At 39.8% G+C, this 15,503-nt stretch overlaps 1 protein-coding gene across 1 annotated transcript; it reads right to left on the bottom strand.

Moving 5' to 3' along the window:
- Positions 1–2,166: 2,166 nt before the first annotated feature.
- Positions 2,167–15,016, bottom strand: borcs6 (BLOC-1 related complex subunit 6). The gene is made up of 4 exons (XM_063067885.1): positions 14,342–15,016; positions 7,157–7,311; positions 4,834–4,917; positions 2,167–2,813 (listed from the first exon to the last, which is right to left on the bottom strand). The coding sequence occupies exons 1-4, from the start codon at positions 14,718–14,720 to the stop codon at positions 2,688–2,690; spliced, it is 744 nt and encodes a 247-aa protein (XP_062923955.1). The 5' UTR covers positions 14,721–15,016; the 3' UTR covers positions 2,167–2,687.
- Between the last annotated feature and the right edge of the window lie 487 nt (positions 15,017–15,503).

Below are 15,503 nucleotides of genomic sequence, written 5' to 3'. Positions count from 1 at the left end.
GAGTGTATTGTGGGAGTTTCTCCTAGTTAAGACTGACAGGATCTTTTATAAACCAAATATTAAAAATTAAAATAACTTGTTGAGACACTGTGCAAGAAGCCTAGTTTAAATTCAGTATACAACTTGCACAAAACTGAATCATAAAACTTCAAAGCACCAGTGACATGTTCTAATTCATTTTAACATATTTATAATCTTTATATTTGATGATTGCATTTTGGTAACAACAAGGGATCAGAAGTGGAAAAGATGAGCTGTTTCAAGTTCCTGGGTGACAATGTCTCTGAAGAAGGCAGAATAGTTGCTAAATTTCATTAGGAGTTTGAGAGGAACTGATATGTCACCAAAGGTGCATGTATATTTCTAGAGACATACCCATTTACTGTGGAGAGCATCCTAACTGGTTGTATCACTATCTAGTATGGGGCTCGGGGCTGGGGGGGGGGGGGGCATGCAAAGGATCGGAAAAAGTTGCAACAAGTTGTAAACTCAACCCTGTTCCATCATGGGCAATAGCTCCCCAGCATCCAGGACACTTTCAAAAGGTGATGCCTCAAAAAGGCAGCATCCAACATTAAGGACCTCCATCACCCAGAACAAGCCCTCTTCTTATCGCTACCATTGAGCTGGTGGTACTGGAGCCTGAAGAGAGACACTCAATGTTTCAGTACCAGCTTCTTTCCATCTGTCATCAGATTTCTGAATGGACAATGAATCCATGAACACTACCCCAGTATCTTTCCCCTTTTTTGCACTACTTATTTAACATTTTATATATATATATATATATATATATATATATATATATATATATAGATAGATAGATAGTACTTTACATTTTATTAGTTATTGCAATGTACTACTGCCGCAAAGTAACAAATTTCACAACATACTGTGTGGCAGTGATATTAAACCTGATTCAATTCTGGAACCATCTTAAACCAAGCAAAACTGGTTTCACTCAGCCTGAATGCGAAGCAGATCACTGCAGAATTGTGCAACCATTCCATGCAGATCCACTTCACTATCTCCAGAAAAAAATTAGCATGTGCATCTTGCACAAAAACTCCAGACATATAGAGAATGCAATATTAATTATAACAAAACTTTGAGGATAATTGCATTTTTGCTTTCCTTCCCTTCAGATGAGTAAAGAACTCTAGGTATAAACAAGGTTTATAATGGCGTGATTCACTTTCACATACCATAAGTTATTTGGCTGGCTCTCAGAGCAATTTCACTCTCTCACTTGTTTTCCTGCAGTTCTACATCTCTCATGTCCCTTGTCCCTCAACCATCCCACAGCAGCCCTCAATCTCCACGTTCTCCTAATACCCACTTACATCAGGATCAATTACTTACAGTGAGTAATTAATCTAGCAACCAGTAGGTTTTGGGATGTGGGAGGAAATCCAACACTATTGGAAGCATCCCAAAGCACCCAAGTATTTAAAGTAGTACAATAATTTAACTAGGACAGATGATCTGGCTACGACTGAAAGAAAAGTCAGTTCTTCTTCGAAGTGCCATTTCACCCTTCATCCATGCAAGGCAAAAGATGTCTAGATGTTTGGTGCAAGTTTAACATCTCAACAAAAGGACATCATTTCTGTCTCTGCAGCATTTTTCTGTTTGGCACAGAAGTTACTCTAAATTACATGCTGTCACCTTGAAACATGGTTTGAACCTACAATCTTATGACTCAGGAAACATGCTATAACTGAACTACGATACCATTCATGATGTGTTGCACCATTTTGGCTTCACACAAAGTTTCAGGTCTTCTTCCAAAATCTATGCAATAATTAGCAACATTGCTGTAGTCAAATTACTGGATGCAGGAAAAGCCATCAGGTTACTGGAACTCACTTATATCCAAAAATAGTTTGATATTAAGGTTTCACATTTATATCTAAATTTCAGATGAAGTTACTGCCTTATTTCATTTAATTAAAACAAATTGAATTATTTCAATTTAAACATGATTTATCATAATGTGCTCATCACCTCATTCAAATAGCTTTTGTAAATTTTACTTTAACTTTAGTAATTCAGAATACTTCAAGGCAGTTATATGCCAGAGATATTACTTATTTTCATACCTTGTTACAGTTCTGTTATTACATACTCCTGTTACTTTCCCCACAAATTCATTTCAAGTGCATTTTACGATAAATATTATATTTTCTCCAGATTGTGCTTCCCAGTCATAAGACAGGTGAACTGACAGTGCTCTGCACCTGCACCGTTAATCAAGGCATGCTCTCCAAAGCATGTTCTCCCTAACTGAAAATGTCATTTGGTCAATGCAGTTTGCAAATTCATATTAGTCCAAAAACAGCAGTTCTTCAATTTGAAGAATGAAAGATAATGAATTATTAAAGACCACATGCAAATCTCCTAACCAGTTACGGCATAAAATTCAAGAATTTAAACAATTTTTCCAAGTCAAATGCATGATGTTTTGTTCAGCAGCATAACAATCTGTCTTTGTAGGATACGAAGATGCCATTATCATCTAGTGCTGCTAACTGTGGGACTTCAGATGCTATATTCTTCAATGCAGTTTCTGTCTTCTTACCTTCAACACTCGATTGTTTTGCTAGTGCTGCAGTTCAGGACATCGTCCAAAGCAGCTAATGTTTTTTTTTAAAAGTTCAATTATTAAACAACATCAGCAATAGGCTTTACTTGCAGAGTGTTTCAAACATTTCCAGAGTTCTTTTGACCTCACGGATCTGTTTAGATAGAACCAGAATGGGCTGCATTGATCTGTCCAGCTCTTCACAGCGGGCCATTAGTGTGTACATGCCCTAAAAACACAATCACATCAGCGTTAACCTAAAGGTGATGAAATATGTCACAAGAGCCTTCAACAAAATGGATTGCCACAGTGATTGTAAAATGTTCTATTTACAGAGTGCCTCAACCTTTAAATAGGAAATTGGATAAATGTGTCACATTTTAGGACAGAATCAGTTGAGGTGGAAACTTGCCAAATTTTCGTCAGTATAGCAATACCAACATATAAACAATCTAATCTATAAATACTGAAAAAATAATGTACGTAATACAAGATTGGATAGATAAAAAACTTTATTTTCTATAGTATAGAAATAAACCATCAACAAGACTTAAGTATTTAACTGGTCTAAATGTGCCTTATATATCCAAAATATGACAGCAGCACTTAGTGCCTGGTCTTTGCATTCTCTGAAGTTTCTGTGTAGATTATTTCATAAATGCTTCCAGAAACTGGTGCTGCTTGGATTTCATAATTGCCCAGGCAGAGAAAAAGTAAATGCACGCAAAGGATAACTATTATAAAATGTACTTTTAATCTCAACTTTATTTGCATCTCCCAAGTATAATTACAGAAGCTTAACTAAGGACTTTAGCAACATTGCATCGTAGATAGCTGTGGTGATATGGCACTTTCAGCCTCCTGCACCATAGATCAGGATCATCAGTGGCCTTCCACCTCAGCATCATTCTCCAGCAAAATTATGTCCAGAAATCTAATCACCTCCTTAGTCATCTGAGCTATATAAACCCAAAGGTTTACCATCCACTGAGTAAAGAAATGTTTCATCTCACTATAACAGCCTATTCGTGAATTCTCCATCTGTGCTCCTTTATCTTAAGTTCTCAGGCAGAGCAAGCATTCATCCTGCATGTTGCCTGTCAAGCACTTTCAACCTGCTAAACATAAGAGAATTCAGACCCAGACTCACGTTACATGGCAAGTCTGACACCTCTGGAAAAAGTCTGGTAAAAAAAAATCACTGCACTCCTTTAATTCCATTGAAGGAGTGTGGTGAAATAAGGAGGGTAAAATGACCTCGTGTGACCTTGCCAACACATTACACAATCATAAAACATTCTAAATCCTGCAATCAAACACTGATAAAATATGTTAACTTGCTACTGGACTTGATGATCATTTGTTCCAAATGCCAGTGGCATTAATATGTCTAGTGTATGAGTATACCCTGGTTCTTTTGTATATCAACTTCATCTCACAGCTTTCAATAACCACTATGCTTTTCTGTTCAGTGCACCAAAATGGATGGAAGGCTGCAAGTTGCAGGGAAACTGAATGATCATTTCATACAGGCATGAACAAGGTAGAATCAGAAAGGAGCTTAGATTACATATTTCGGTGTCATCTGGATCAATACCTTTTGTTACAAAGAGCCAGGAAGTGGTGGCAAGGGTGGCAAATGCTCCAAACTATAAATCATGTATTTTCCTTCTAAAACTTCCGAACAGGCTGAGCAGAGAGCATTGAAGACGAGGAGCTTTTCAGCACTAAGGAATATCCTTCCTGCTAGCTGGGTCATATTTACTTTGAGGTATTGCAAGCCAGACTTACAGAACGAGAGCAATATCCTCTTATTCTATTAAAATTATTTTGACACCAACTTAATTTTCACATTTTTTCCTTAATCTAACAGTTCTCTTTGAAAAGGTTGAGCTGGTTAAAAACATATCCAGGGACTAAATCAGCAGATAGCTACTGAATGTCTAAAATGTTGCTAACAGAATCAGTGTCCTTCCCCATTTCAAATTGGCAACTTGTGTTAAGGATTCCTGATCCAAAAATCAAGCAATATTCGGAATTCAAATTTAAATGTTAATGATTTAATAATCTAACATAATCCAACAAAATTTTTTTTTAAACTGTGATTACTAAACATTTACATTGTATAAGAGCAACTTTAGTTAAACAATTCCTAATTATTACTGGTCTTTACTTAAATAAAAGAAAACTGGATTAGAAAAATTTGTACAGAAGGAAACAAGTAGTTTATATTAGTTCAATGCCCTCACCTTTATACTCATATCCACTGACTCTCCAAGACTGTCAACTGAATCACGATAAGTCTGAATATAGCCCACACTAAGTGCCGTCATCTGGATTTTCAAAACGAATCAAAAGTCAGTACAGAAAATGCACATTCATATATGTAGCTAAATAAAGTGGAACATTAAACATAGATACAGAATAGTGTCAAATATCAAGTGGACAAAAAAATTTAGATTACTATATCATGCAGACTAACTTCAGGTATACCAAACACTTTTACTTAATAAATCACGAATAACTCAATGTGTGAATGTCAACATTGGATGATATAAACTCGGGCTCCAATTAGGAAACCTTTGAATAAATAGTTTTTAACATCTAAAGTACATAAATAAACAACACCCAAGATTCATTTCAAAGGTCTTGTACAATAAAACCAATTTCTCACAATTTTAGTCAGATATCACAATAAGTAACATTTCCATGCTATCCTTTCCTCCATTTCCTTCTTGAACACTAACATTCAAGTTGCAGATAGAACAGACCGAATACAAATGGTGAATATCATTAATATCCGGTTGGAATGCAGCGTTCAGTTTTGTGTATTTTGCTTTGAATACCAAAACCACAGAAAGCAAAGAAATAGATCATTCCAAAGATAATGATGTTTTAATTAAAGAGAGAAGAAAAAAAATAAACTGGGGACTTTTCAATAAGTTTTTAAAAGAAACTCAAAATCAAAACTGTATTTTTAATATTAAAAACTTTTTCCATTTATCAGCAAGTTGATCACCAGATGGCACAGATTTTCTTTTATGTTGTTTATAAAAATATGCCATCTGGCGACTAACTTTCCATTGATCAGCAAGTTGGTCCCAGATGGCATCGCTTTTGCTTATTTTGTCGATAAAAGCTGCTAGTACTCAGCAGGTCAGACAGCAATAGTGGAAGGTAGAAACAGCTCACTTAGGTTGATGGCTTTGCATCAGGAAAAGTTAGAATTCAAACATTTTAATTTGCAGAGAATATGGATAGGTGGAGCAAACAAGTGTGTATTTATGGAAGGGCAGAGACTGAGAGAAACTAAATGACATAATATTGGTGCTAGCTGAAAGAAGTTAGTAAAAACATGAAAATGGTAGCTGATCTGCTGATACAAGTTAGATAGCATTTTAATAAAAGTAGAAGAAATTATGGAGGACAGAAAGTGGAGGTTTGTGGGGTGAAAGGAGAGGAGAGAGAATGATGTACAAAAAATGGCATCTGGTTAAGAGCTCCAATCACGAGGAAGTGTGTGGTTAAGTAAAAGGGAAGACATTCCTTAATTACTTTATCTAAAACTCAACACTTCGCAAGATTTAGCATCTGTCTTTATATTTTCTCCTACACCAGCATACAGGGACCTGAACACTACTGAGTGAAGCAATGTCTCACTGATATCTTAATATAATGAAATTAGTGGTCACGACATGGTCTCAACATTGGAGATAGGGTGAGGTAATGCCCTCTGTTCAGGCCACAAAGGTAGCCCAGAGCTTATCATTTGATTTTTCCATTCCACCCCAACCATTGCATCAAGAAACCCAATGCAAGAATGGTGTCTTATCTGAAACTAGACATGTTAGAACTCCCTGGACTCAACAGCAAGTACAATAATTTTTGATATTCAACCTTTGGGGTGGTATCAGAATCATTAGTTCTGTTGAAATCTCAACCTATAACATTAACTCACTCTTTCTCTTCATAGAAAGTGCCTGAATGTTGAATATTGTCTTATACTGGATGCCAGATTGATAACAATTGCAGTGTTTTTGGACATCACAGTTTCAACATTAATTACTCTCCTCTACATTCTTTCATCTCCTATTCCCACCTCCTCCAGATCAGCTACAATGATCAATTCTTCACCACTTTCAGTACCTACATCATTTAACATCCTTCTTAGTCTCTATCGCCGATGCTCACCACCCACCCCTTCTATGCAACTTGAAACATGCTTGATGTTAACCTCTTAATTCTAACGAAACACTAGCTGTTTCTCTAGAAATGCTGCACAAACTGTAGCGTATTTCAAAACAAGAATCAGAAACAAATGTGAAGAGGTGGAATGATTGGATAGAAGCAGAATAGAATTCTTATTCTGAAAAATGCAGGATGATAGCTATGTTAAAATGGAACTTGCAAGGATATAGGAAAAGGACCCCGAAACAAATCTCTCAAAGACTCAGTGCACATGAGATCTGGACAGATTTCTGTACTGTATAATTCTTCCACAGCTGAAAATCAAAAAGCATTTGAGCAAATCCATGGATGATCAGAAAGCAAACAGAATCACAATGTACATACATTCTGGATAGTAGCATTTAAGCCTCTCATCATTTGATCAACTTTTTGTGCCACCTCTTTTGCATCTCTCTCCAAATCTTGCAGTACCCCAGGATCAATTGGTGGAATATCTGATTTTAACCTCTGCATACTTTTGGCTTTCACGCTGCTTCCAGCTGACAAAAACAAAATAAAGTATTAAATCTCTGATGCATCATTTTTACTTTTAAATCAAGAGTTTAAAAACACTGATCAAAATTTAATAAACAGTACAACACAGTATGGACCTTTCAGACCATGATGATGAGCTAATCAATCAGAATAGAAACTAAACAACGTGGAAGACGCAACTCTTAACTCTTCAAATATTAGGTAAACGAATGTCCAAAAGCATACTGCTTTTAAGAAAAACTAGCATTTCCAATCTCCCCTTCTTCTCTATAAATTCCATCACCATTCCATCAGTCGAAAACAGCCTTTTCTGTAGCAATGAATTTGGTGTTCACAATTCCCAAGCTGTTGATATCTTCACTCATTAAATCAGACAAGGTAGTCTTCCTTTCGTAGCAAGCTTTTTGCCCTGCCTCGGAGTTGCATGTACAGGTCCTTTGGCCCAACTCGTCCATGACAATCAAAGCTAGTCAAACATTGGTTCCTATCCCTTTAAACCATTCTTATCTTTAAATCTGTCCAAATGTCTTTAAAATGCTGTAATATATCCACCTCTACCACTTTCTCTAACACATTCCATGTATTCACCATCTTCTTTGTGAAAATCTTGCATTCCTGTTAAATCTTTTTTTCTCACCTTAAACTCATGCCTTCTCGTTTTAGACTTGAAAAAGACTGAATATCTACCAGATCTATGCCCTCATGATTCTATAAACCTTTAAAAGCTCACCTAGCCTTCTTCATTCCAGGGAGAACAGTCTCAGCCCAATCCAGGCTCTCCTCAAACTCAATCCTTCTCGTCCCCACAACATCCTCATCTTGCTGCACCTTCTCGTACTTAAGCACATCATATCCAATATCATGATGACAAGAATTACACCTAGTATTCCAGATACAGTCTCACCATCATCTTGTAGAGATGGAGTACAATGTTCCTCTCCTAGACTCTGGGCCTCAATGCCTTTCACAACTATCTCTGACTTCCTGACCAGCAGACCACAAATCAATAAGGATAGACGGCATCACCTCTGCCATGATTATCCTCAACACTAGGCTGCCGCCTCAGCACCTTGGTCTCCTCCCTATGCATTCACAACTGTGTGACCAGATACTGCTCTAACTCAATCCATAACTCTGCAGACAATAGAGGGCTGTATCACAAATAATGATAAATTGGAGCTGTGGAAGGAAATACTGAACTTAGTAACATGGTGTCATGACAGTCCTGGTACAAACCAGGATGCTACGGCCACAAAAGCTCACCAGCGCCTCTACTTTTACAGGAGCCTAAAGAAGTTTGGCATGCTCGCTTTGACCATTTAATTTTTAAATCAATGCACCATAGCAAGCATCCTATCCAGGATAACTACAGTTTGGTATGTAGTTCAGCACATCACAAAACCAGCCTCTCTTCCACAAACTGTCTACACTTTTCAAAGTTCCTCACGTCCTCAGGTTTTCTCACATCCTCCTTGGCTCAACTTAAGGATGTGTGCTCAGTGTACTGCTATACCCTTTCTACACTCACGACTGTGTGGCAAGGCACAGCTCAAATACCATTTATATATTCACCAATGGCAGCACTGCTATTGGCAGATTCTCAGATGGTGACAAGGAGATATACAGGAGTGAGACAGATTGGCTTCTTGAGTCGTGTTGCAACAACAACCTTGCAGTCAACGACAGCAAGATCAAGGAATTGATTGTGAACTTCAGGAAGAAGTCAGAGAACACACAGCAGCGTTTATTGAAGGGCCAGTGGTAAAAAGGGAGAGCAGAATCAAGTTCCTGGGTTTCAACATGAAAAGGGAATCCTGGCCTGAACATATTGATGCAATCAAGAAGGTACCAGTAGCTATACTTAAGATTAGGATTTTGAAGAAAGTTGGCATGCACCAAGACTGCAGCAAGTTTCTATAGATGAACGGTGGAGAGTATTCTGACTCGTTCCAACATCGCCTGATACAGAGGTTCCAGTGCCCAGAATACACAATAAGAAACAGAGTCAGTGGATGGTGATTGCTTGGATTCTCAGAAGGCCTTTGACAAGGTACAGCACATGATGATACTAAATTAGTTAAGAGTCCATGGTATTACAGGAAAGATACTAGCACGGACAGAAAATTGGTTAACTGGCAGAAAGCAGTGTGAGAATTAAAGGGGCCTTTTCTGTTGGCTGCCATTGACTAATGGTGTTCCAGAAGGATCAGCGTTGGGTCCACTACTCTTCATGTTATACATTAATTATGACAAATTGATGGCTTTGTGGCCAAGTTTGTGGATGATATAAAGATAGCTGGAGGGGTAGGTTGTGTTGGGGAAACAGAAAGAATTGGACATATTGGGGGAATGGGAAAAGAAGTGGCAGATGGAATACAATGTAGGGAAGTGTACGGTCATGTACCTTGATAAAAGGCTAAAGTCATAGACTAATTTTCTAAATGGGTTCCCTGAAGGTTAACTCGCTGGTTCAGTCAGTAGTAAGGAAGGCAACTGCAATGATAGCATTTATTTCAATAGAAACGGAGTGTAAAAGCAAGGGTGTAATGCTGAGTCTTTAAAAAGGCATTAGTCAGACATCTGGAGTACTGCAAGCAGTTTTGGACCCATATTTATGAAAGGATATGCTGGCATTGAGAGCACATTAACTACAGGAGGTTTATGAGAATGATCCCGGGAATGAAAGGGAACAGATGGACGTCAACCTCAGAATAGGATGTCCCTTCAGAACGGAAATGAAGAGAAATTTATTTAACCAGAGGGTGGTAAATCTGTGAAATCAATGCCATAGACAGCTGTTGTAAACAAGTCATTGGGTATATTTAAAGTAGAAGTTGATAGATTGTTGATTAATAAGATCAAAGGTTACAGGGAGAAGGCAGATTGGGATTCAAAGGAAAAATAAATAAGCCACGATCAAATGGTAGAGCAGACTCAATGGGACAAATGGTTTAATTCTGCTCCTATGTCTTATGATCTTACACAGCCAGCTCCAGTATGGGCACTCACAAAACCACGTTGACTTTCCGTAACAACACGCACAAAATGCTGGAGGAACTCAACAGGCCAGGCAGCAGTCCTGCCAAAGGGTCTCAGCCCGAAACTTCGACTGTACTTTTGACTCTCCCTAATCAGCCATGGCCTTTCTAAATGCAGATACATCCTATATCTTGGAATCCTCCCCAGTAACTTACCCACCACCAGTGTTTGACTAACCAGCTGTAATTCTTGGGTTTGTTCTTGCAGTCGTTTTTTAAATAAAGGCACAAAATTAACCAAATTACAGTCTTAGAGCACCTCACCTTTGGCCAAGAAAGATGCACAATACTTTTCAGGGAACCTCCAGTTTCTTCCCTTGCTTCCCACAACACCATAGGATACACTTGGCCTGACCCCCTGAATTTAGCCAAGCACCTCAAGGCTGCCAACATGCTTTTGTAATATCAACAGACTTCAGCATTGTCTTCACTGAATTTCCTAACTTCTGAGTTTCTCCATAAAATGTATTAAGACCTGGCCCATCTTCCCTGACTCACAACCACGCTTGCCCTTAATAACCTTCCCATTTTATCCTTTTGCTATTAGCATTGGTATAGAATCTTTAAGATTCCTCTTTAGCCTATGTGCTATCTTACAGATCCCTTTTATCTTATCTGTCACATGACATCATGCCTCTTTTTGCCCTCCTGACATCCTTAACTGTATTCCTACATATATTGGATTCAAGAGACTTGTTTGACCTAAGCTGTCTTTACCTGACGTGCCATGTTTTATGTCAATTTCATGATATTCTATTCCAATAAACTAGCATTCCTGATATCTTTAATCCCCAAGACATCAACACATTTCTAATATTTATTCACTCGTCTTTTAACTTCAAAAGCAAACTAGATTCACGCTTTAAATATTGAATTTGCATGACATCAAGCCAGGAAACAGGACTTTTAAGTCTACTGAATCTTCACCTATCACAAAGTACTAATTCATACCAATCTCATTTTATTCTTCTCCAGATTTTACTTCTCCCCTGCACACAATGGGCAATTTGGAACAGCCAATAATGCTGCTACCTGCAAGTCTTCAGACTGGAGGAAGAAACTGGTACATCCACTAGGAGTACGTGCAAGTTTTAAGCAGCACAAGATATCAGATCAGTGAAGTGGTAAGGCAGCAGCTTTACCAGCAGTGCCATTGAGGAATCCACATTTAACCGGACACTTGGATAATAAATAGCAAACGCAAATGAAAATCCCAGAATTATCCTTAAATCTTTAGCATGCTGTGTACTTTTAAAACTCGATATATTAGCTAGCCTCACAGATACATTGTTGTCCAATGATTGAACGAAGAAATCACTTGCAACTTATTGCGAAAAAAGAAAGCACGTATGCCCACTTTCTGTGGAAGCATAACTCATGGGACAAGTGATAACTAGAATTATTTTGTACTAAAAAATTCCTTTAGGGTCAATTGCAATATAAATTTTAACCACAGCTGAAAATGAAGGTTTCTATGTCAACCAAAAAAACTCCCTCCGAAGAAAATACACAAGTTAATATACTTTGGATATTAAAGGCATCATAAGACATAGGGACTGTGCAGTAGTACTCAGGTAGTCAACTGTAATCTCAAAGATGGCCTATTCCCATTAGTCACAGAGTGCTACAGCAAAGAAGCAGGACCCTCAACCCATCTAGTGCACGCCAACCTGATCTGATGCCTAGTCCCATTTACCCGCACCTAGACCACATTGCTTGCAACCGCTTCCATCCATATACCTATCCAACTTCACTTTTAAATGTTGACCCCAAGGAAATCCATCCACCCTAATTTGCCTTAGACAGCCAGCACCTCTTCTTCTGTTATCTGGATACAGTCCATTATCTGATTACTTTTTTTGCCTTAGTTCAATAGACTTGGTGCATGCAAAAAAAAAAATCATTTATGATCTCCCCTGTCTCTTTTGGCTCCATACATAGATGAGCATACTGATTAAGACCATTCAGGAGAACCATTCTCATCCACAGAATCTCCTGTCTGTTCCTCTAACCACTGCATCCCCTGTCATACCACACTCCTCTTTTCCCTCTGGAGCCACAGAGCCAGATCCCAGCCCTTCTGGCTTTTTCCTGGTAGGTCATCTGCCACAATAGTGTCCAAAGCAGCAGACTTGTTATTATTGAGGGCAATGGCTACAGGATACTCTGTACAGACTGCTATCATCTTTCCCTCTCCTGACAGTTATCCAGATATCTGCATTCTGCAGCCCGGGTATGACTGCCTCCCTGTAAACCCTGTCTCTACTCCCCCATCAACTTCCCAAATGATCCAGAGTTTATCCAGTAGCAGCGCCCTAACATGGCCTGTAAGCACTGCAGCCAGATGTACTTCTCACAAGAGTAGTCATCAGGGACATTTCCTGTACAAGGAACACGCCAGTGCTCTTACTGTTATTCCCACTGCTCTAACTACTCAATAAGAATGAAAGAGAACTTAACAGAAGCTCACTTTAACCTCAGCTCACTTCCCCTTCCTTGAGGTGAAGCCTCAGCTTCCCACTCTTACACTGGCCCACTTCTCAAACCAGTCTCAGCTTACCAATCTAACACTGACTCTCTCTGACAATGGCCATTCTGCTTGACCCCAACTTCCTTTATTGGTTAAATACCTAGGTGGTGACAGTCAGTTAATTTTCAAAGAAGATTTTCTTAAATCTTTCTCAGGGATTTCCAGTTAGAAGTGTCACATGAATAATGGACATCAAGAAATAAAACTATATATCAAACAGATAAGGCAAATTACAGAACACTCAATATTAAAAGTGTAAAAAGGCATTACAAAAGCAAGTTGCTTCTAAAGGGTTTACACTCAATGGAGTTTGTGTTTAAGAAGCTGCTGCCCAAAATTTAGCAGTGAAGTAACATACAATTTATTGGAAAAATACCCCCTCCCAGAAAAAGAAATTCCTCAAGCTCTGATGAGCCTCTGCAAATTCAGAATGATACATGTTGCTATAAAGCCTAGTTTCAAGACTGCAGCAATTATGATTTGATCAAATTGCCTGTATTAAAGTATTCTTATACATTTCAATCAAACAGCATTTTTCAGTGTTTACAAAATAGGGTCTAAATTACAGTTGACAGATACATATTTGAATAAAACAAATAGAAACAGCAGTAAATATTAAAATTAAAAAATAAAGCTCTATTTTGACACTGTCACACAAGAAAATTAAAACTCATTAGTTTGAAGGGACAGATTAGTTGCAAAATAGAAATTAGCAGACTATTAACTCAGAAAACTTCCTGCAAACTGCTCTGTGCTGGAGAAACTGGAGATATATTATACATGCCAAAAAAATGAGCTGTGGAACCCAGTAACGAGGAATCTTCCTTTAAAGCAGCAACTACAAATTGCAGTCCACAAATACTACGTCAAACCCTCAAAAAGCAGTGCTTAACATTACTGCTTCCAAGTTCCTTTTCTGAGCTCGGGTGTGGTCGGGGTGGAGTTTGGGGTTCACACGTTCTTTCCGTGACCCTGTAGGCTTTCTCCCAAATGCCAGCAACGAGGTAGTTGGCCAGTTAATTGCTGCTGTAATTTGGGTGGCAGAAGAATCGGGTGTGGGGAAGGGTGAAATTAATGGGAATGGAAGGTGATTGAAGGAATTTTCATGTTCAATGTTTCATAGTTAGCATGAACCCTTTCCATGCTGTAACACTCTGAAAACAGACAGGCAATCTATTATAGTAATCTTGGTTTCAGGTTAAATAGGCATGAGCTTACCGGACATTAGTACCAGTTAGATTTACACTTCATCTGAAAGAGGATACTTATAAAATTGAAACAGGCCCATCCACAAAGGAAGCTTTACAGTCCCCACTGGAGGTGGTTTACTAGTGAATGGGCTAACTTGTTTCACCGTACAACTTTCTCCCGCAAGTGTAAACGTAAACCAAAACAAAACCCAGATCTGGGGCCATGCACGGCAGCGGTGGGCGGGTCGGATGCAGAGAAAGCCTCCGGTTTACTCACACTCCAAGCTCTGCCTCGAGCTCATCTTGATCTTGTGCTGCAAGTTGTTCGCCACATAGTGGGTGAGGTCGCCGTCGTGGCTGACCGTCCCCTCCAGCTCAAGCGCACTCGAAATGGTCGCCCTCCGCCCTTCCAGTTTGCAGTCGCGGCCTCGGACACCGCCCAACACCTGGCTGATGCCATCCAGGCTCTTGCTGTCCTGCAGGCGGCCGCCCACCCGCTCCCGGGCCGCCGCATTCACAGCCGGCTGGTCCCTGCCCGCACTTGCGGCTGTCACTCCCTCGGCACATTCCAGCGACTCACCGCCGCTTTCCCAAGACTCCACGTCGCTCTCGGAGGGCGGAGTGACCGCCGTGGATCCTGCCTCGATGTCTGCCATCGCTCGGGTCAGGCCAGGGCCGCCCTCACGGAACGGGCGGTACCGCCGCGTACGCCCGTCGTCACAGCGGAACGAAACACGTGACCGCGAGTGAAGTCGGAGCCGCCATTTTGCTTACGGGCAAAGGAGCGCGAAGCTATTCACAATCTTCCCCCCACCTCCCCAACCCCCACGCGGTGGAGAAAGGGAAATGGGAAAGCAGCCTGCAGTGTGTGAGGGGTTTGGAAATAAACGGGTACCCGGAACAGAAGGGCGAGACCGTCGACGGAAGGCTCGGAGTGTGCGGAAGAAAGAGCTGGCCCTACCTACCCTCTGCCATGAGGAAGAACCGCCGAGCACGAAGGCCGGGCGAGCGAATCAAAACTCCGTCTGCCCACTGGTTTCTCCCGCTCCCTCCTCCACAGGGTGACACGGGGAGGAGGAGCCAGGGGTAGTTCCAGTCAGGGCCCGAACGCATGCTGAGTGAGCATCTCCACCAGTTTTCTCCCTCTGCTTTACATTAAGGAATAATGTTTAGAATTGATCATAACTATTTTTATGTTTCGCATACCATCTGCGTTTATTTAGGCAAGTATGAGTTTTCGACCTCTATAGCACTTTGGTTGTTACTGAATTCTGGACCCTTCAATTAAAGTTCAAATAGTGACACACGGCGAAGGAGAATTTAAACTTGCCTAACGAAATAAAATTCGGACTGTAAATGGAGAAAATATGCCATTCCTGCCCGAGTCTCTGAGCACCAATGTTCCCTCTAATTTGTAATGACCAGTGTGCACAAAAATG

Source organism: Mobula hypostoma, chromosome 15, assembly GCF_963921235.1.
Source record: "Mobula hypostoma chromosome 15, sMobHyp1.1, whole genome shotgun sequence".
NCBI lineage: Eukaryota > Metazoa > Chordata > Chondrichthyes > Myliobatiformes > Myliobatidae > Mobula > Mobula hypostoma.
Note: the sequence above shows the minus strand (reverse complement) of the source record. Positions and strands in the feature narration are given on the sequence as shown.

Bases quoted from the DNA above. Each gene is read 5' to 3' on its own strand.
- borcs6 (XM_063067885.1), bottom strand. From the start codon at position 14,720: ATGGCAGACATCGAGGCAGGATCCACGGCGGTCACTCCGCCCTCCGAG. The intron at 7,312-14,341 runs GTGAGTAAACCG...TGTTTTTGTCAG, and splicing joins CTCGAGGCAGAGCTTGGAGT to CTGGAAGCAGCGTGAAAGCC. The intron at 4,918-7,156 runs GTATGTACATTG...TTGAAAATCCAG, and splicing joins TAAATGCTACTATCCAGAAT to ATGACGGCACTTAGTGTGGG.